The 23156-nt window shown below is 37.9% G+C and overlaps 1 protein-coding gene across 4 annotated transcripts in view; it reads right to left on the minus strand.

The window, feature by feature from the left end:
• SMYD3 (SET and MYND domain containing 3) overlaps positions 1–23156 on the minus strand; it is a 429715-nt gene that overhangs the window by 56348 nt on the left and 350211 nt on the right. For all 4 annotated transcript variants that reach the window (XM_026102659.2, XM_026102660.2, XM_064509419.1 and 1 more), the window contains one exon: positions 17484–17594. In XM_026102659.2, the coding sequence (XP_025958444.2) occupies positions 17484–17594 (111 nt within the window). The remainder of the gene's footprint in view (positions 1–17483; positions 17595–23156) is intronic.

Raw genomic sequence — 23156 nt, forward strand, 5'->3', positions numbered from 1 at the left:
TTAAAATCTATTTGTATGGTGATCAAACTTAAAAGGTTCTGTGCTTCTGGCTTCAGGTGATGGGAAGATTCATGTATGATAAAAGTACCCTCTCCTGAGACAACTAAAGACATAAGCATTTGAAAATGAATCACCTGTTCTGCTCCCTGTTATTCCTTTGCTCCCACCTTGGTCATAAGAATTAGTTCTTTCCCTATCCATTTTGTTATTCTAGTGTCCTGAACACATCCTAAACTCAGGTCCTCTCCTTAGAAAGGAGTATAATTTTGAAAGTACAGATATGCTTCCCTTTCTTTCCTCTTGCTTTACACCCTCCTCTTTTCTTTCTTTGTTTCCCTTCTCTTCTTCCCTGACTACTTTCTGTTTCTTACGCTTCCTAAAAGTGCTCCCTACCTATTCATTTAAAGCGATACTGATTTTACATGCAGCGTATACAGTCACTGTTCTCTGCTAGCCTGACATTTAAAATGCTGCATGCTAGAAGATTCCCACACGGACAGCACATCCTCTGAGAGCAGGCATCTCTCTGACCAAAACAAGCCCACGCCAACCAGTAAGCATCTTTCCACCCCTTGTACAAACACACGTCGCAGCCCCAACACTGCTCTTCAGCAATTGCTCTGCTGCTCTGAAAATCTTCTCAATGAAAGGGTGCCCTGAGGGCTAGTCCTCCCTTTGCACATAGGCTACAGAATAGAAATAGGAAATGGATTTTCTCTCCTTTCTTCAAAGTTCTTTCTCCTTCTCACAGACTAAGGAAGAGAAGCAAGGCAGAAATTTGCCACAGAAACTGCAGAGAACTGCCCTGTCCCTCCACAAAAGGGGAAAGTGGGGACAGGAAACTCCAAACAATAATTAACTCCTACATCTCTTTCTCCTTCCCATCCTTTTCCTACAAGAAGCAGGTCCAAGGGCATCTTCACTTTGTGCTCATTTACAGTGTTCAGGTATCCAGTCCCATGAAGGCAAAAATAAGCAAACCTGTGTAGGGGGTACTTCATGCTAGACTGCCCTGAGAAGAGCAAAAAACAAGGTCTAAAGTTACCTATGACCAGTATCTTCTGTTCTAAATACAAAAATGAAATATAGCTGTGTAACATAAACACCAGAAAATGTTAGTTTTATAATGGTAAAAGCCTGGAAACTATAGCTCATGCAGAAATTAGAGGTTTAATGTGTAGTACAATTGGGTATGATTTTGCGTAAGACAGAAACATCACTCTGAATGACCATAATGGTTCCTTCTGGACACAAAATCTACGAAGATATAACAATAATCTTCTGAGATAGCAGCATACAATTCTGTTCTTGTATTTCTTTGTGGAAGTTTTAAAATCATCTTAAAAAATAAAGTTTTCTGGAATATCATATTGTAACACTTAAAATGCTAGGGATACCTCAAATATCTGAACATTTCACATAAAAAGCTGACCACAGCTTTGTATCTCCTTAATTTCTAACAATTTCAGTGGCAACTATTCATGTGAAACATCTAAAAGAACAATTCTGACCAACCTGTTGGGTTCAAATCAAAAGAGCATTTGGTTTTGCTTGCAAAGGTTTTGCTTGAAGAAGGTTTCAAAAGAGCTCAGGCACATTTAGATAAGGGCATGACATTTTAAAATAGATTGCTGATACATTATGCTTTTAAAGCATATGATAACAATTTCCTATTTCTAATTCTATTTAATAGTGCAGCAGCCACTGAAACTACATTTCTAGCAAACTCATTAACTCATTGCTTTATACTTTGCTGCAAGACAAAAACATTAAATGAACAGAAAATACTGCATAGCCAGTGAAGCTTCAATTTTAGTAAGACGAGGAAAAATCTTTGTGGGACAATGTGATATGGAAGCTGCTATACCGTCACTAAATCACATTTGTGACATGAGCGCTTCGGAACCAACGGGAGTTGGTATACGTCTGACAGTCACAGGTGTGTGCAGTTACAGGCACAGCAAGAGAAATGCATGCTTGAGTCGTTTCTGAAATAGCTGAGGTCACGTCTTATAAAACATTTGCAGTCTCTCTAGCTTCCATAGAGAATTAGTGTTTAACTTTGAAGCCACAGTTGTGAGATGGGGTAAGAGTTTGTGACAGAGGACTGTATAGCTGAAGAAAAACATATACTCGTTGGCAAGTACAGAATATTGTGAAAGAAATGATGATACAAGAATTTGACTCCACATTGAAACCTGCATTGGCTTTATATTTGTGCACTGGATTAAGTTAAAATGCAGAATCAGACTCCCCATCTCTTATCACAAGAGCTACGGTTTGTAGAATCCTAAAGCTTCACTTCAGGATTTCACTCACTTCTAACCTTGCAAATGTACTTTGTTAAGAATGATAAGAAATGATCATTGCACACAGGCTTGTTCTAATGAACTGTCATGCTCCAAGATTCACCTGTTACTTCTGAAGTTTTCAAAGCTCTCCCCTGCTTCCCACTGTGAAAAATAATGCCAGCTCCATAAATACCAATGTAACTGTCCTTTCCAACCTGAACAAGGTTGTCCTCACCAGCTAGCTGAGCTGTCGGAAGAGAAGACCCTGAGTTTCCTGTCATATGGCTCTGAAGACAGTGGATGTGACAAAAGCAACTTGCCTGCAGAAAAATCAATTTAGTGATGCCCGTAAGACTATGAGAAGGGGGTGAACCCTACTTTTGAAGAAGTTGAATTAGCACTTTTCATTTTTGAATTTGAAAGTAAAATAAGATATATTGCAGTTGCATGCCATGTTGCAGTTATGCAGTACATTGTTCAGCATTAAACAGGCTACATTACCTTACCTAATTGATATCAGCTGTTTATATAGCACTTATCTTCATGGATTACTGACTCTGGTGTCTGGAAGGGCATGGGACCTGCACAGACTGGTAATATTCTAAATTGTACTGATATTTGAAAGTTTAACGATCATTCACACCATTCATGTTTAAGTACTTAGGCCATCAAATCAAGATGAAAGTTTCCCCAAAGCCTGTGTACAACCAGTGCAGAAAGACAGGCACCTGCATAGGGTAATACGAATACCCTTCCATTAACATTGTCCAGCTTAGTTAAAATATGATAATGTTTACTTGGAAAACTTAAAAAGAGGCATCAAAAACAAGTGTGAGAAATCTATTAAAATAGATGCTTTTAACACGGAGGAAATTAAGATCAACAAGTACATTTAAGGACCCAGTTTAATCCAACAAAATAAAATGGGACTAAGATAAATTTATCCCAGTAACACCTTAATCAATTCTTGAGGTTTAAGGTAAGTGAGGAGCAAAAAGACCAACAGTTCTCAAACTCTTCTAGTTCCAAGTCCAATATCTGTCAGGCTCACAATACCGCAACTAAGAAAATAATTGTGTTTCTGTCAGACTCATGACTCTACTCTTATCCACTGAAATCCCACTTCAGCTATTCATTTTTGTGATTTTTTCAAAAAAATCTACACATATGTATATTTTATGTTACAGAAGCTATCTCACAAATGCTGCATATTGAGGTAAAAAGGCATCCCTCTTCCTACTGATGACTCCTCTTCTTAGAGATTCAAGGATCACATTAGCTGCCTTTGCCACATATATTCTGTTCATTTCTGCTCAGATACCCATGCTGAGATTCATCTGACCCAACACAGACACTTGGGTTACCCTCATATTTGAAAGAGAAAACCAGGAACTCTCAGGATGCAACTTGTATTATCCTAAAGCAGACTTGTAAAATACATCAGATCAACAGCAGTTGAAAAGTGTCTGTTCTTCTCCATTATCCATCAAGGAAGTTGTCTGAGGTTTCATGAAATAAATCACAATTGTAGATCCCCATTTCAGATGTGGAGCACATGTTTTACCTTTGCGGTGGTAGTGTATTTTATTTCAATAGGTCTAATTTACTTACTAATTCCAGTATGATTTACCCATCTTCATAAATATTTATTATTCTTTGTCATCCACAGATTTTGCTGGCAATGATTTTACAATTACTTCCAATTCATTGATGAAAATGCTGGATACTATACAAATAGGGTCATTATGGACACACTCTGAAACTATTCTGATAGCATTATATACAACTGATGAATACAGTGATTACATGTTTAAGTCTGTTGTCAGATCAATCTTTAGAGTATATATGTGTAAATCACTGTAGTAAGAATAAGACAAAAGACACCAAAAAAGCCGAAAGCTTTTTATTACCCATGAGCCTAACAGTCCATTTTTTAATATCATAAATGCTCACAGATCAAGCGTTACTATAATGATTTGCTGGTTTACATATATACTTTGTGAAAAACCTATGCCAATAATATTAAGGACAGTATTCCCTCTCTCAAAAAAACAGCATACAATGAGACCAGGTTACCTAGCAAGAAAACAAGATAATATCTAAAGAGACCTGTCAGAGTATATATAATACACAGAGCTAGCACACCTGAACTTCACAATAGCATCCTGCCTGGACCTGGAGACTCTTCAAGTGAAAAACACATGAATTTAACACATTCTGAAGTGATTTCAGTTAAGTGCTAGTTATTCTGGCTGCTGACCAACATATTTCCTGCACGCATTTTTTTTTTTTATTTTTAAAATATGTCCCTTATACACTACTCTTCCTTTTGATGAAATAGGAGTCATAATCACACACGGACTACCCAGTTCTTTCCATCTTCCAAACCCTTTTACAAAATCCTTGCTTCACACACAGCTCACCTTTGTGATGTCCCTGCCATCTTCCACACCATTCAAGCCCCTGGGTATGCTCAGCACTTTGTGGGTCCAAGACCCAAACACCTTGTTCCCAGTGACGACTATGGAAGTTTTGGTGATTCCACTACGAACAGGACCAAGCTGTGTGTTTGTGACAGCACTGCTGGTGTAAGCCTCCTAACTTCAGGAGTTTAGAGTTGACTACAAAATTTCTGTCCAAACTGCATGGGCTACAAATGGAAATAAAAATTGATTGAACCATAGGAAGAGCAATAAATAGAAGCTGACTACTTATCAACTCATAAAAATCCAGAGGATGGAGAAATGGGGGAAAGCAAAGGAGAGTATTTACAGCTTAGCATCAGAGAAATAGGGCCTTATGCCAGACCACCCAAAAAGTCTTGGCATGTTTGTAATTCCATTGTAATTTCCAGTCTCAGTCCAAAAAGACCTGTGGGTAATCTGGTTACCTGAGGAAGGATACTGTTCAGCCTAGTCCCTAGCAACCACGCGGCTGGTACTTCAGACTGTCCCAGGCATTACCCATCTGTTAAGGCAATCTCTAGGTCAATCTTACCAGCCAAACTGGAAACCATACGGCAAATCTGCCTTTGTTCTTAAGTCTGGAACCTGTGAAGACAGACAGTCTTGGGGACATTTGTCAGCTCAGCAGAGACACATAGGTCCAAATCCCTCAGAGAACTTACGCGTTCACAGGTGTAATCCAGTGCACCTTCACCAGTGCACTTAAACATGTACTTAAGTTTAAATGCATGCATAAATCCCAGTGAGGTTAGTATGATGCAGATGTCTAAACACTTCACTAAACAGAGGTGTAGCTATTTGTGTATCAAAGGTCAATTTATGCTCTAGTGCTTTGAAGAATTCATGTCCATCAAATGATTGGTTCTAATGGAAGATATACTGACATGATATTTATTTTTAACACTAATATCAAAACAATTTAATATTTTAATGCATGATATATCACATGCCACAGTGGTAGCTATAGTAGTTATGTTTTCTAATGTAAACTGAAATGTACAATGACTATTTACTGGAGCATGCTGTTTTCTGAAAGAATTGGTATGAAATACAGGGAATTTAGGCTTTAGAACAGCACATACAACATTATTACGATCATATCAGTTGATCTATCTACTCTATACATGAAAATAATTCAACAAATCTCAAATGTGAAAGTTGTGATTCCTGGAGGGCAGATAAAAATTGACCATGTAACTCACTAGCATGTTGCTTGAATATTCAATGTAAAATGTAAGATTTGCTTAGAAATATAGTGATCAGTCTTTAAGTTTTCTAAAATTCATGAATTCAAGAAGGTTGAGTTCAGTTCTTATAGCTGGAGTTCTTACAAATAACTACATGGAGAGGAGAGAGAGGAGTCTCCATCCTTGAAGATACTCAGCTGGAAATGGTCCTGCACAACCTACTCTAGCTGATCCTGCTTGAGCAAGGGGGTTGGACCAGATGATCTCCAGAGGTGTTTTCCAACCTCAACTTTTCTGTGATTCTCTCAGATGGATGAAAAGCATAGTATCTCAATCTCCCATTTAAAAAATTTCTTTTGGGGTGGGGGAGTACGAGCCCACATTGCATTCTATACATGGATCACCACCTTCATTAACCAAAACCAATGTACTAATAACTGAACTCAGCAGTATCTTTCTTCCCTATACCAAATGACTATAGATTCAAACTACTGTACTTTTAGGCAGTAGCTGGAATCATATCAAAAGTTCTTACAGCTCAGGATTCCTTTTTTGCCCTGGAATTATGCATCCTTAATGTAATATTTTACATCAAAAATATTATGAAGCGCAGCTGTCAGGAAGTGCAGAAACTTTCATTTATATCCAACACCTGTCAGCCCTGACCAAGACAAAGATTCATGCCCTATCTCTTCTAAAGCAATATGATGCAGCAGCACATTTTTCTTAATGATTTTGGTAATGGTCAGGTAAATCTTGGGAAGAGTTGTGATACACTTTTCTACTATACTTCCCGATTCAAATCATTCTTTTCAGTGCAATCAATAGCTTTGGTAATACAATTCACTGAGCAATCTTGTGGAAAATAGCAGGAGATCCTGCAATGGGTCAGCAATTTACTCATTCCTCTGCTGTAACTCACATGGCTGGAGTAAATTCAGCCTCTTCAAGCCTGCTGCCTTTAAACAACAAAATGTTCCAATTTGTAGCTAAAAATAAAGCTCAAAAATGCAAAATTTATAACTACAGTTTTAGTTACTGCCTTGCTGAGATATTAATTAAATTATTGGCAAGAAATTAATATAGCACATTGCTTACCATAGCAATATTTCACTCCAAAGCAGCCAGTCTGCAGTTTTACAATCTCATCTTCAGATGAGCTCATACTTGCTTTAGTAGACCTTGGAGGATATTAGTTAAGGATGGGAATTGATTTAGGCACTGATTTTGCCTTTCTCAATCTGTGGTGCTTCCTACAAACTCAGCCAGAGCCCCAAACCTTAAAAAATTGTACTGTCAAAAGGAAATTAGAATGAAGTCATGCTACCTGTTGACCTTGCCACAGGGTCGTAAATCAATCAATCTATCAAGCTTTGAAAATTAACAAGAAACTCAAAGTTGAGACCATTTGGCTTGGAAGGAGCTTCTACAAGCTAAGGGAGAGCTGACAGGGATGCCATGTTTCTTCACTTAAATAATAAGACTACATGGAAAGATGAACTTCCAGAGTATGGCAAGAAAATAACAACATTTTGAATCTTTGTAGTGTGTTTCATGCCACAACATTTTAAAGAATAATCTTTTTAACGTTACTTGTATAATGGGCATTTTCATACCTATTTTATAGATGGTGATATGAAACAGGCTGTACATTGCTTGCCAAGATCACAAAACAAGTAGCAGCAAAAGACACCAACCAGCATAAGCTATGCTTGTGTAACATATTGCTGAGCAAAAGGGTATAATACATTTTGGAGTTGTCACTGTGTGACCCATAGTCTGGATACCTATGTACATACACATATGCACACAATATTGCTTTTCCACTTAAGACCTATTTTCTTCCATTCTAGGTACATGCTCACTTCACCACAAAAAGTAATTGCAGTGAAATGGACCACAGAATATACTGTTTCTCTTAACAAGTAGACAAGACTAACAAGATTGTATTGACCATTGATTTGATGATGGGGCAAGTACCTTACTAAAATATTCCTTCTCCATCCCCTCCAGCTGGAATTATTAGAAAACAAGGATAGTAGGCATAGCAATGAAGCCAACCTTCTTCAACTAAGCATTTATACCAATTGTTTCAGTCATTCCCTGGCATTGTATGGACACTACATCAGAACAAGCATACTGTGAGAAAGGTAAGATCTATTAGCCCAATTTTCCAGCTGAGGAAAGTAGGACAAAAAGAGAATAAACAACCCAACACTGCAAAGAAAGTATATAGTTAGGTTGGCATTAGGACCCAGAGGAGGAGGTCTTGATAATGTACAACAGAATGTGGAAGTAAAGACTCTCCAGCTAGATTAAGGACTTTAGGCTCTTTCATTGCTGTTGCTTCTTAAAAAATTCCACACTCATGGCTCTTTGGCTGGTTTAGCTCTTCCAGAACCATTGAAATGCTTTGGCAGCAATTTCACCAGTCTTCCCTCCCCAAACAGAATATGCATCTGTAAGGTCTGCAGATATCCCTTAGTGAAGGAAACCCTGAGTACTCATGTCCAACATAAATGTGTGAGGGCTAGAGACCCTACAGTGCTTCTGACTATAGTGAATAATCAAGAGCTTCCTGACATTTTAATATAAACACTAAATATTTTTACATACTTCTCCTAAAAAATACAACCAAAACAACCATGCTCATCTGGTATCATGCAAATTCCTTTTGCAAGATATTACCTATTTATGTCTTGTTTAAATAGAAGTATATATATTAGCATGGATTTCAAGCTGCTGGTTATATGGAAAAACGTTACATGCTTTCTTCATGCATTTGCTTTGACTCATAGTTGCTAGCAGACTTAACAATTAAAAAAAATTAAAACTTTTCCTTATAACTTTGTCTTAATGTTTAATTCTTGAAGAACTGAATGGAATAATCCAAACAGATCAGACAGTATTCACTTAAATAAAAATAATTCTTAGTTTTATAATAATCTAGCATTTTCTCCACTGAAAAACTGATTTATATTGAGAACTTCTTATCCTGGACTATTAGAACAAAAGATTATTAAGATATTAATTAAAATAGACTTCTGCACTCAACAAGTTCTTTCTTCCCTAAATTCAACCAATTACTGGCTTACTGCTTATTTAGTATGTGTTGGACAGATAGTGATGATACTCTCTTAAATTATTTTTTCTCATTTACTCTACACTTTCCCTATTGTCTCTCTCACTCTGCTACTTCTCTTCCAAGTATACCTAATCTGCATTCCACAGCAAAATAAAGCATGCCTCCTCTAGCTGGAGGCTTACACACATCTCATGCAATCCCAGCCTCTTCTGACCCAACAATATATTCACAAATCAGTGTTTGAAGCTGGATATCTCATCTGTGATGTTCTCCCATAACACAAACAGTTTGCCTCAGGGTACCACTGTTTAAAATGTGCTCTATCTCTATCGTAATTAAAAGAAATGAAAATTAGATTGGCAATTTAAGAGCTCTGACATGTTTAGTTTGTTCTACAGATGAGCAGACTACCAATTTGCAAAGATTATGTCTGATTTAAGCAGCAACAAATAACAGTGTTCTCTTTCAGCTACAGTTTAAGTATAGCCTTTCCAGTGACTGAAACAGAATATCAAAAAATCAGTTTTTAACAACATCCCATTTTAATTGTGATGTTTGCTATATATATGTGCACTATTTCAAGTTACTCAGAAATCTGCTTGTAAGAGTGGTTTTCCATGTTGTTTTTTCTCCATGTTGATTGCCCCAGAATGTTTGTAGCCTTTGCTGTCACTATCATTTATAATTCTGGCAGTACGACAGCCCTACTGTTTTGCAAGTTTTTAGATTCTATGCAAGTAAGTAAGTTGAATATTTGCTTCAAAGATCTGAGAGTCTAGCAGGAGAGTAAACCAGGAAAGTGGAGGAAACAAAATACACAGTGTGCCAGCAGTTGTGATCAGCCCATATATTGTTTATGTCCTGCTTTGGTGTATTAAGTGTAAACGTTATCTGCAGTTGCTATGCATTTAGCCATTCTTTCCCTGTCACAAAGGGATTGAGCTTACAGCCGCAGAACTGATGAGAAAGAAGTATTTCCATTCACTTTTTCTCCCTTCTTTTCTTTAAACTTCATAACCCAATATTTACAATATTCACCTGGGGAGACAAACATCCAAGTTTCTATTTCTACCTAATTCAGAGCAGAAATATAAATAACAGATACTGTGAACTGTATGTGTCTCAGACCCACTGCATCTCACCCACTGACTGAAGCATTGAAAGAGTCCTGCGGTCCTCTTACCCCACAGGGAGTGCTCTGACAACTAGAATAAAAAAGTCATTTTCACTCTGAGGCTATTAGTATTTTGTCCAAAGTGGGCAAACTTCAACAGGAGAGATTTTTGAATCCAGAAAACTGAGTCCAAGTCAGTCCGCAGAACTCTGCAGTTTAATGTTGCAACATTTTTCTAAATGAATTAGACAGGATCTGAGTCAAAATCTATCATATTTCAAGTAAACCTCCTAATCCCTGGGAATTAAGAAGACCAATGTTATTTTTCCTCTGCTAGTTTTTGACCCATATTTTTCATTTCCACTTAAAATACCCCTAACCAAAAAGATTCATGGAGATTTTTATTTGTTAAGAATTCCAGCAAATGACTGACCCAAAGACATTTGTTTTTTGATTTGCCAACACCTGGGAAAAATCTCCCAAACCAGCGTTCTCCAACCAAACATCTATTTGCCGCAGCAAATTGGAAATTTTATCCTCTCTTACTGGAGCACCAAAACAGAAAGATTAAGAGGTCTGAAGTCCTTGACTCTCATACCTTGTAAGGACAAAATGTCTTGGGTTTCTAGACATACGAACCTTTTGCCAGAAGGTTCACAGAAGTATGGACAAATAATGGGTAACATCAAAGAAAAAGAAACGATTTGCTCTTAGCAAATAAAAGGAATGAATAAATTGCAGAGCCATTTCAGTTTTGTAAAAGGCAACAAAACAGTACAGAGAGAGCACACTGCACAGTTCTGCAGAGCACAAGAAAGTGATTCATAAATGGACCAAGAAAAGGCATCCAAACTATAAATTAATTCCCTCAGGTCCTACTGATATCAACCACCACCTTGAAAAGCTGATATACACAAGACCTTATAGCAACCTCAGTGACAGAGAATTGAGAGCTTGTCTTAGCATAGGCCAAGTCATAATGCTTTGTGGAAATGCCTTTTTAGGAAATCTGAACATGTAAGAAAGCCTTCAGGCTGCTCCATTAAAGGCAAAACAACATTTCTTCAAAATTCACACTGTTTTCTTTACTATTACAGACTGTTCAGTGAGGCCTTCCTTAAACAAAATTAATTTCTCATGTCATTATCAAACACAGAAACTGGATGGTTTAAATAGAGTATCTGAGTTTATGAGACATTCAAGATCTGGTAAAGCAACCATTGGCCTCAGAATCTCTTTGGATAAAATCTGTGAATCAGTCTCCCCATAATCACTCCAGGAAAAGGTGTGTGGAAAACGTTTTGTCAGATCTAGTACTGTATTTTAGATTACTGCTGCTTCTGACAGCATGTTCTATCTTCTATATGTTTATTTTGGAGTGCTAATCCATAGAGAGACTTCTTATTTTTGTGTATCATTCAGCATAGAACAAATACTGAATGCTATATGAACGGCACCATCTAAAAAAAGAAATCATAACATGAGTAATTAATTCTAACTACAGTTCCAAGTAAGCTGGACCTTTGGAAAGCAGGAAGACTGCCAGCTGGGAGCTAAAAAGTAGCCACTACAGCCTGAAACAGCGATGGACGCAGGCTCCACTCCCTTTGTAGAAAAATGCTTCTGATTAGCAGAAGATTTACACTTCCTCTCAGAAGGCTGGGTCTGAAAGGACTGAGATTTTGCTACTCTTGGATGAATGGATAGCTGGACTCCCAGGAGAACATCATACTACAACTCCTACCTCAGCTCAAATACAAAATTGCTGGAGCAAATTAATACCGGCTTCCCTATTAAGGATCCTCGGAACAGGAAGAGAATCTGCATACAGCTCCGAACTCCAGTCTATTTCTATGAGCAGCAGTATCTTTCCTGCAACCTTTGGCAATCCAAGTGAGCTCCAGCAACAAAGCTGTGACCAGAGCACACCGAGACAGTCTTGACGCAACTGGGAAAGGTAACTTGTCGTGGTAAAATGATCACAATCCATTTGCTACAGTCTGACACTGCCTGTGGAACTGTCCTTTGATGAGAAAAAAAATACAATGTTGAAAGACGGAAGAAGCCTCAGAAGTCATGCGAGAATGCTAAGAGGCTGAAGAGCTGATGCCTTTGTTGAATGAACAAGAGAGCCCAGAAATTAGAAACGGTTGCCTTGATTTTCAGTGCCATTTTTGGCACTAGAAAAAAAACAAATCTCTGTCCTTGGCTGTGCGGAAACACATCCCAAGAGGATAAGATCCCCTGAAAGGGAACAGAAGACTGTTAGATTGATTGTTGGATTTCAGGAACAGATCCAGGGTTTATTTCATTACTAAATGTCTTGCCAGAAGGAAGGAACTGTTAATCAGCCAATCAGCTATGGAAAGAATAAACACCGCATCCCAATGGGCTGCTAATTACTACCACTGGCTTTTGTAGGCACTTGTGATACTAAGGTTGGGCTGAAAGGGTGGGTGGGTTAAATATGACTGAGCTTGATCTTTGGAGCATGTTACATCTTATGCTGGAGTGCTGGTGCGTATCTTAAGATCAGTAGCTTCAATGCCTGTGACTTGACTTCCATCTGTAATAAAGGTGATTGTAGTGGCAAACCAGTAAAAAGAAGATGAGGAATGAATAGAGGATTTGTGGAATCAGCTCTCATACAGGCTGACTTCTGACAGTAGGTTGTTCAAATCAGTGTTTTGTTGGAGCAAAGTCCTGACTCCTAATAGCAAGTACCTTAAAATCATGACTCAGCGGTTCCTATTTCGTCCTTCGCTTTGCTGAGAGGGTTTTATGTTCAGTTATCTGTATACACAGATTTTTTTTCAACAATCCCATTTATTCCTTGCTTCCGCCCCTTCCTTTTTTGGTACTTGGAGAACTTCGTGAGAATGTAAATATATCAAAATAAATAAATATTGAGGAAGCTGGGACACCAACTTCTGGAACATTACAACTCAGCAATTTAAAAAGGCACTTTTTAACACAGCATTTTATATTTCCTGTGTGTCCTAAATATATGCTCCCTGAGGGAGGGATGATATTTCTGTAGTAACAGTAGTGATCTTACACAAAGCCTTTACATACTAATTCACAAGAGCAGTCAATAATAATACTCTCCATGTAACATTGCCTCTGTGATTTAAGCATATGTTCTTCAGTAGAATTGCTGACATCAAACAAAGATCAAAGGTGCAAATGTTGTGTAAATTCTATCCTTAGACATCTTCAAGGATCTCCCAGAAATCTCAGTGAGATGAATCAACCACAGACATATGCAGAGAATTATGCTCTAGCAATAAACCTGATCAAATAGGTAAAGGAGCATTTACACTTGAATGACAAATCTGGTTATGTTGTTTCCTGTGATTGAAAAAACAACGTACTTCTAAAACTTCTAGTAGGTTCAGGATCTTATTCAGTGGTTTTATATAAAAGTGTTAATGAATGTACAGAAATTCCATATCAGCTACAGGATTGCAGGTGATATTTTCATGTAGATATAGATGGCCTGCCTGCTGTTCAGATGACCTAATTCTGAGAGTCCTTGAGTTGGAAACTGGACTTGTGATGTTCTCTACTAAAACTCAAGGTGCAATATAAGTGAGTACTAAGCAAGGCAATAAACTGATTAAAGGAATAAATTACTTATTGGCATTATGTTATTATTAGCTTTGGTAGCTATCAAACACCGGCCAAATGTAAGAATGATTCAGATTCAAATCCATTGCTTCCGACCTTGTGTTAAATAAAAGCTTTCCAAAAGCCAAGGTAGACTAAAATATTAATTCTTGGCTCCAAATGAGAAAGACGACTCATAGCAGTGTGATTCTATAAGCACAAATCTCCCTGAAATCCTTGGCTGAAAATGTGGAACATGAACAATACTCTGGCTCTTGACAGTGGAAAAATTGTTCTCCATTTAAAATGTTTGTCATCAGTGTAATCCTATCTTTAATTATAATTAATGTAAGGGGCTTTTATGTGCTGGAATAGTAATACACTGCCAAGAGTTCAGCTATTAGGAAGGAACACGTTTCCGAATTATAGTGGAGATTGATCTTAAAATGTCTGGAACAAATAATAATGTATAAAGCTGTCAGAGATACAACAAACCGAAGGCATTACAGTAGCAATAACTGACAGCCAGCAAACATTCTATGAGTGAGTTTTACAAAGAGGTCTTTTCTTTCCTCTTTCAGTTACTGAACTGTTTTTCATCTCGGGCCAAAATCAATTAAAATTATTGGTTAGATTTGTAGTTAGTGCCAGCTACTTTGGCAGTAACTGTACTGCTGAAAGGATCACCTTAATCTTACCTTATCCACTTTACACTGGCACATTAGCACATGCCACACTTCCCTCGTCAAACCAGCAGCCAGGCTGCAAGACTCATTGCAGAAAGTGACTGGCCAGCATTATGGTATGACAATGGGAATGATGTGACATACAGCTTTGTTGCAAATTGTTGTGTGCCTCTCAGGAATGATTCCTCTGCTTTCACTGGTTCCTGGTAGGTGCTCAACAACCGGCAGGCACGTTCAGCATGACTGGAGCCTGGGAGTAACAAGAAGCTACAATCGCCATAACTATTAAAAAAATCTTGCTTTTAGGGGGAGATAATTACAACAGAAGAAAGACATGCAAGACTTAAAAACATAAAGCATTTCTTAACCAAATTGGAATCTGCATTTTTATCCATAAGAAACATTTATGAGCTAGATTGCTGTTGACTAGGCCATCATATTTACAAAGCAATGTTGTTACATGGGAATATACCTGGCAGCAGTTGCCTATTATTTTGACAAAGACTTTGCTTTTCAAGAATTTTCAAGATGTCTTGAAAACCTATCTTGATATCAGGGGTATTTCAGAAGTGATATTATTGAAATTTTTGCCAATTGATAACTTTTAAGCATCTAAATCTAGCCATTCTGTAATTTAAAAAACCAGAATTTCCCAAAATACTCTCTTCCCTTCCATGGTAGCTGCAGTGTTACTTGTCTCCTTGCTTACCAGCAGTGACTGAGACTAATGCTAGAAAAATATTTATGTTTCCAAGTTAGTCATGTAAACAGTTATATTTATTAAACCTGTTGCAAAGACAGTACTATGAAGATTGCTGCAGATTACATCTAATTGTCTTAGATCTGAGCTGAGGAGAAAGACATCTTCTTCACAGGCATCAACAGACAATGTTGACATGAGGTTCCTTGCCCCTCCCAGGTGTCTTTACATGGTGACAGTAAGGAAACATTAGAGAATTTCAAAATGCAACCAAGAGGAGCTTTCCAAACATTTTGCCTTGCCTTTCCCACAGGGAATTTTGCCAATTAAAAGAAATGAATAGAAGATGAATTCAAAGTACGGGTAATAACTTTGAAGAGAAAAAAATCATTAATTATAATCCATTTATGACACTACTGTATTCATAAATACATGTGCATACAGTTCCACCACAATATTTGTTCATATGGCATGTTTACTCTCACAGTAAAGTGTACTCCAACCTGTGGATCTTGTTTCTTAACACATTCCATATGCTGAATGGTCTTTACACCACTTGTCTACCCTTTTGCAGTCTGTTAAGCAATCCTTAAAGATTCCTTAGACTGCTTGTTTTTCCTAATTATGACTGCATCTGTACTGGAATGCCATTCCCCAAAACCAATCTGAGATTTCATTGCACTTGAGTGAACGTATTTATAATAAAGACAGAGGTCTTTGCTATCCTTTACTGCCTCCAAATAGCATTACAGCAACTTTGTATCAGGCACAGAATGCCATCAACTTCTACATGTGGATAGGAAGTAATTTAGCAATATGCCATAAGCCAGAAACTTTTCTGTGGTCCCCTTTTGAACTGCTGACTGACATATCAAAGGATACATTATGCGTTCAGTGGATGTATCTGGTGTGAACAAAACTACACACTCACACAACTGTCCTACCCCAAAGATACACTTCTCGGAGTTTAAACTTTGAATTTTTATTCCATTTTGCTGTACAGCAATTACTTCATGAACCATACCATGCTCCTTGCAATCACATGTTTGTGGCATACGACGACACGGACCTCAGGTAGGGTAGTGCAAAAGATCCTTTATTGAAAACACAATGGCTGGTTATATAGCAATCAAGCTCAGCCACTCCTCCAAGTATCTCCTAGGCATTGTGGCACCTTGTGATAGGTAGGAAGACGTCTTCTGATGCCTGGCAGGCGGGCAGGACAGTCCAGCAGGACAGGCCCACCGCAGCTGCTGGCATGTAGGCAGGAAGGCACACCGTGACTGCTGGCACGTAGGCAAGAAGGCACATGATCATTAGCAACTCACGTGCACACATTCTGGCCACAAATCATAGTTACCACATCATTACTTTCTGCCTTAGAGATTCTCTGCTGTCTTACACAGCATCATTCTATCTTGGTCCCCAACACATGTTCACTAGTTTCTGTCATACCTTCTCTGATCTATGGGGAACACATTTAGCTATGGCTTGTGACTCACCCAAAACAGGCATTTATGAAAAGAAGTGTACATGTAACTAGAGAGACAAAGTAGATACAGTGCTACAGAGCCAGCCTTTTTTCGCATGTTCCATTGGATCTCCCATCAGGCTTGGAGCCAGAATTATTCTAGCCAGACCATACAAATAGGAAGCCATCCAGAACCTAATTAACCCAGGCCAAACTGAATCCTAGTAAAAGGTCATGCTGAACAGAATTTCTATTTACTATTGATCTGCTCCTCCATGAGCTTGAGAAAGAGAGTATAAAAGCTACAAACACTTGTCTGAAGAGTTTCACCACCATGGGTGTAGACTAACTCTAACAGATGCTGAATGTGACTGGTAGTTCTTGTGAGTTTATTGATGCAGGTGTTTGTCCGAATGAATTTAACATTACTATGAGGATAAATATAGCCCTCCCCTACCATCAGAGAAGTGGTTTCAGTTAAAGTTCTAAGATTTTTCTTCTGAATAGAAAAGAAAAAGAAAACAAAATGCTTTCCCTTCAGCTTAAAGTCATGTTAACTCTCACGTTCAGATGTCCCTGGGTCTCAAACTGATCTGAACCACACCTTGGGACAGAATACTATTCCTAGTTTTAGGAACAATGCACATTTTAGCAAAAAATTCTTCTTATCATGTGGTCGACATTTCCTGCTTTCCTTTCCTTCACCCTTGTCTTTCATAGTAACATAAACAGCACTGAGGGCAGAAGTCATTTGCTTCTGTATTCTGGCCATTCAGTTAGTAGCAAAAGATAAGTACTACTTACAGGAAAGGAAGTCGCTGACAGGCCTTGGAAAATTCTGTTTTACTGGCAAGGAATTTCTGAACTCAACCTACCTTGTCTTGATTCTGGCAGAGAAGACAGTCACATTCAAAGCAGTACTGGCGCATCAGGTGCTTTTGGCGTTCACTGGTGGGCATCAGTGATTCAATATAGCTGATGGTGAGCTGGGTGCAGCAAATAAAAAGTAGAGTACATTTTACAAAAATCCCATACTCAGTGTTCATATATCTAAGATAACATTTTTGGATAAAACATTTTTGCTGCCTAAAATGAAATTTTATCTTAACAGATGATTCCTAGAAAAAAATCACAATTTTGGCAATCGGAAAAAAAGACAAAAAAGTTTCATAGAGGAGACACTTTTTTTACATTTCCAGATCAATATTGCTCAAAAATTTGAATCGGGGGAAAATTACCACTATGTAGGCTTTTCATTCTACTTTGGAAAAAAAAGAGAAAAGAAAGAGAAAGAAAGAAAAAGGGAGAAGAAAGGAAGTTCAGTACTTGAATTCCCTGTCTGTGAAATCTCATTTTCTGTTCAGCTCCAAATCTCAAATGTGTATTTAGTGCTGGTGTTATACAACATCCAACTATCTCCAAAGATTTTGTCTCAAGGAAACCCCCACTTCCTTGCAAATATATGTTCTGTGCTGTATTTGAGCCTGAGGAAAGCGTCTGTTTTGTCATTCCTATCTTCAGTATGTCTATGATGTTTCCTTTCTAATCAATAAAAGAATATGCTTATATTTGTGCCACTTTAAAACTCCTCATGCTATACAGAATGAATTCCAATGAATTACAGAGAACTCCTTTAAGTTTGTTCACTTTTATGCTTGCCAGCAGGAATTTTACATGGCTAACCATTTGTAGAATTTTTCATATGTTAAGCAGTGCTGTGCAGGCACAGAGTAATGGTAAGGGAAAGAAACAAAACAAAACAAAACAAAACAAAACAACAGCCCAGGTCAGACAAGCATTCATTCACACGTGTTACAGAGTGATTACATGATACACTGAACATACTTTGAAACACTCCAGAGAGGTCAAAAAAATCGGGTCACATTATTTCATCCTGAGCTGAGACACTTCAGCTAATTGAGGGAATTTTTACATGGTTCCTAGTTAAATCATGAGAGTCCACTCAAAGAAATTACAGGGAAACCTGACCAATTTGTACTAATGACTATGAACTCCATTGTCAGAAACTGCATTTTGCAAATTAGTGAGCATTCTAATTAAACAAGCAATTAACAAGCAACATAAATAAGACCTCCATTTGTTCATTTATTATTACAAGTGTAATTTGATTACTTATTGAAGGAGGACTGTGTTAAAAAGAACATCACTGAGATGGTAAAGTCAAGCACGTAAAATGATCATAAGCAGAAAGCTCATGGAAAAAATAAAACACGCTCTTGTAATTGAAGATTAATAGAATAATTCATGAAAGAGCCAAATTAAAGTTCTACAGATAAAATTAATTCTCAAACTTTCTAACTTTTGACTGTTAGATTTTAAATTCTTAATCATGTTCTTCTGTCATAGCTTGTGTGCATATGAGTTGAGAGTGGAGTAGTTTTCAAGGCTTAAATGAAAAAAAAAAGTGAAAATGGGAATTGCATCTTGCCACATCATGTGATGGGGACAAGAATATGAATTATCAGCAGAACTTGGACCTTCACGTTTGCTTCTCTGACTTCTGCCTCACAAGCTTAATAACTGTTTACTAATCTACATGACTAGCATCGATGGCGGTGAGACAAACTGGGTGGAGAGATTCACTGCTGTCGGCTGGCAGCAGAACAGCAGTACGCGTGAGCTGTGGGCTTCCTTCTGAGCGTTCTGCAGCAAATGGATGCAAATTCTTCTGCCTATTCTTTTCTCCCAAGCTTGATCTCTTCTGCCCCATAGTCTCCAAGCTGTCCCTCTTCTCTTTCTCTTTCTGTCCCTGGATATGAGTATCATTTTCCAGTCTTATTCCCCTCACCTGGTTATCCACTCCGGTTTCCAGCTTTCAGTTCTAGTCCCTCACACAGCCATCCCCAGTTATTCTCCAATACAATGGACTGGTTTTGTTATCCAGCCAGTCTCAGAGCTGCCTTTTCACAATACATGACCACCAACACTCTTACTCTCCCAAGTTAACAATCCCTATTGCCCTACTCTGGTTTCTCAGCCACCTTCAGTGACCCTACCAACTCTTTGTCCTGATTTCTTTGCCCAGGCAGTCCTACTCTGCATCTTTCTTTGTGTGGTAAGAAAGATCTGTCTCCCTTTCTACCTACATGCTTGTTTCCAGTTGACTTGTAGTCCTAACCTTACTCTTCAGCCATTCCAAGCCCAATTCCTCTCCCAGCACAAACCTCTGAAATTAGTATCTCTTTGCAACCCTCAAGTGTTGTCTATGAAAATCACACCCCATACTGCCTCGTTTCCCATATCTTACCCTCCTTGAATTTACATCATTGGTTCTGATCAATGATGGGTTCTCCCGGGCTTTAGGTTCAGGTGGCATCCAAAAATAAAAGGGTTTTAATCAGGTTCAGGCACAGTGCAAGACAGCAGGAATCCTCCGGGAAAAATCATTAATGTGAGATTATTCTATTCTTTGCCAAAATGTGTAGAGAAGGGTTGAGACACCGTCAGTACTCTTGAAGCCAACAAACCCATAGCAGGAAATAAGCTTTATCTATCTTGAACTTCCAGGCTCCATTCCTCTCTTCCCTTTCCACTCTTATCTCTTTTTTCCTGTGTGTCACAGAAACTTTGGAAGTAGGCACAAATTGGAAACCAATAATTTCTTTTTTTAGAGGCTACTGAACAGTTGTGGATACTAACAACCACTTAACAAGTTGCTCTGGATTACAACATATGATCAGGCAGGAGCGGAGAAGGACAAGAAGCTTTGCCATGCTGAAATCTCCTTTTAGCACTTTAAAGATTTGGGGGTTTTCTTGCCATTAGAGATCCAAGCCCAAATTCCCACTCCGGCCAACAGACATCCGTAAGTGAATAGAACGTTTGTTGCTGGCAGCCTGAGTGGGAAAATGTAATTAGAATATTTAGAAACATGACCAGCCTAAGAGTGACTAGGTCTATACTAATCATTTAATCATTTAAACATAAAAATTCTGTATTAAAGTCTTTCTCCTACACTTGTTTTAATTTTGGTTTCCTTCATTAGATGCAAGGCTCATTTAACTTGTACATATTTATGAAATATGCCTATTCATCAAAGGCTGTCTTAATGGTATTTGCATGGGGTATGTATGGTATTAATTAAAACATTATTTTCCTGACTAAAGCTTGCCTCTTTATTGCATTGCTGATAAAGAATGCAGTAAATCTTTTTCTCCAAACTGGAGAATATATTAAATAACATTTATGAATGCAGGGAATTATTTAACAGCCATGAGACTTCTTGACTCTCAAGACTTTCTCCTTGGAAATGCATCACTGGCTGATCCTTATTTCTACCTCTGACACAGGAATTCTTTAACCATGGAGGGTTTCTCGTGTTCCTCATCTGCCAAAAGAAGTGGACATGATTTTCCAGTCTTGCCATGCTGCAGTGAAACTTAATTTATTCTTTTTGTAACAGACAACAAAATCTTCAGACGGAGGATTCTATAGAAATTTAAACTCAATTATTTTAACATAAATGGCAGAAAAAAATGAGTCCTGTTTTTGAAATCATGTGCCTCAAGGACTTGGGCAGGGTTCTGTCCAAAAATCTGTTCCTGAGACTGAGTTAAATAATTGTTTTGAGTTATGTAAGTGGTGAATAGGTTGTGATCTTTCTGCTCTGGCATATATCATAAACACACCTTGGAACTCAAGGAAAGATTTGCCTTTAAAAAATGTAATATAATGAACACACTCAGATAAAACTCCTCATAGAATTGCAATAACAGAAATACTATATACCTTGGCTGAAAATCTATCATGAAGACACTATTGCTGATCACAGGAATTATGAGCTGTGTTTAGTACAAACTTAAAAAATTCATTGCTCAAGTAAGAGGATAGTCTGTTGTGTGATTTTCTGCAGAAAGATACAAATTTGCTCTAATTGCACTCTGAAGCTGATGAGAAGCCATGTACCCACTTTGGAGCAGAACTGAATCCGAGCTAATACATCCTGTCTTTCAGAAAGACTAATTGATTTGAGCTACACACTAAACTAACCATGGCTATACAACTTCTGATTGGAGAATAGGCAAAATGAGCTCATGTCTGCTTGCAAAGTACCATGTAGACACGGTAATTAACAATAACTTAAACAAAATTATAGCACAGATCTTGATGCTATTTAAAGTGGTTACTTAAGGGCAGGGAATGATGAAGACCTCTCCAGAACAGGCTGCTCTGCACGTTTTTTTGAGAAAGTAAATTAGCTGATAGGCTACCTTATCACTGAAGGAGCCCTGGTGATCTCTAGGTGAACAATCTTTGCTTTCTTATCATCCTTTCCCATAGCTTACTTTCTTTGCAATACTTTTTTCTTCTTTGTCAAAATGAAAGTGAAGTGTAGGTAAAGAAATCTTTGTATAAAGTCAAAGTAACATTACCTAAAGTAACAAAAGCTGTGACAGTTAGCAGTACAGCTAAGGCTATCTTGAGGAGGAAAAAGGTCTTACAATTAGTTCTGAGCAGCTGGAAGCAAGTTTCAGGAAATCCTGCAGTCTTTTAAGCAGGGATATATAGAATAAAATGTCCACAAAATTTCACCATTTCTTTCTTCCTGCTATTAAGATTCCATTATACTCAGAAACTTGGTATAGAGTGGAGTCAAGAGAGTGTTAGGAGACCTTTTCTATCTTCCCCTTGCATGCACGGAGATCAGAAGTTGTCCCCAAGCCTTCTCTTACTGTCACTTCTTTTGTCTTCTCTTGTGCTCCCTTTTTGTTTCATTTCATGCACGCCAGATACAGAGCAGAAATGATTTAAATTTAGAAGTGATCACCACCATCTGGTCAAGCCCTAAGATTTGGGGTGTTAGTATACTTCATATAAGGCTGTATGGATCTATAACAGAGCCAGCACAGAGATGGGGGAAAAAAACAAAAGCAAAAGAGTACCATGTTTGAATGAAGTTTTCCTACCAGAGCCAAATTTTTACTTTAAAAATTCTATATTTAGTGAGAATTATAAATGTTATTTAAGCAGATGTACAAGTTATATACGATAGAAATGAAAGTTGTTCTTCTGAAAACTGAATAAAGTATTCACTGGCAAAAGCCAACTCTCAATATTTTATTATGGCTCTTGCAATACATTTTGTTTTCTTAAAGCATGCAATTATACATGAATCAGTTCTTTCAATACTTAAAAAAAGTAACATTCATGACTCATGATTTCTTAATGCTTTAGGACTGGCAACACTGTCTTTGCCACAGAAAAGGCCTAGGTGGCTAGAATTTTTGCATGTGATTTTAGGTGATTAGTATTCCAAATACAGAGCTCCATCAAATTTAGCACTTTCATTCTACAGGGTTTCAGGTGAACATTTGTGTCTGCTTCAAGATTCCTATTTTCCCACTGCCTGAGATCCATTTTGGCCTTGGGATTTGAATACATTTCAAAGCCCAAACCAAAATTCAATTAAAAACCACTAAATGCCACATGCCTTCCTGTCAAAATCATGCAAAGCTAACAAAGTCTGCCCAGACATAAGACTAAAGCTGAACTGGGACAGCTTCCATCAGGAAAGGAAAACTTTTTGA

The sequence above is a fragment of the Dromaius novaehollandiae genome, chromosome 3, assembly GCF_036370855.1.
Source record: "Dromaius novaehollandiae isolate bDroNov1 chromosome 3, bDroNov1.hap1, whole genome shotgun sequence".
Lineage (NCBI taxonomy): Eukaryota > Metazoa > Chordata > Aves > Casuariiformes > Dromaiidae > Dromaius > Dromaius novaehollandiae.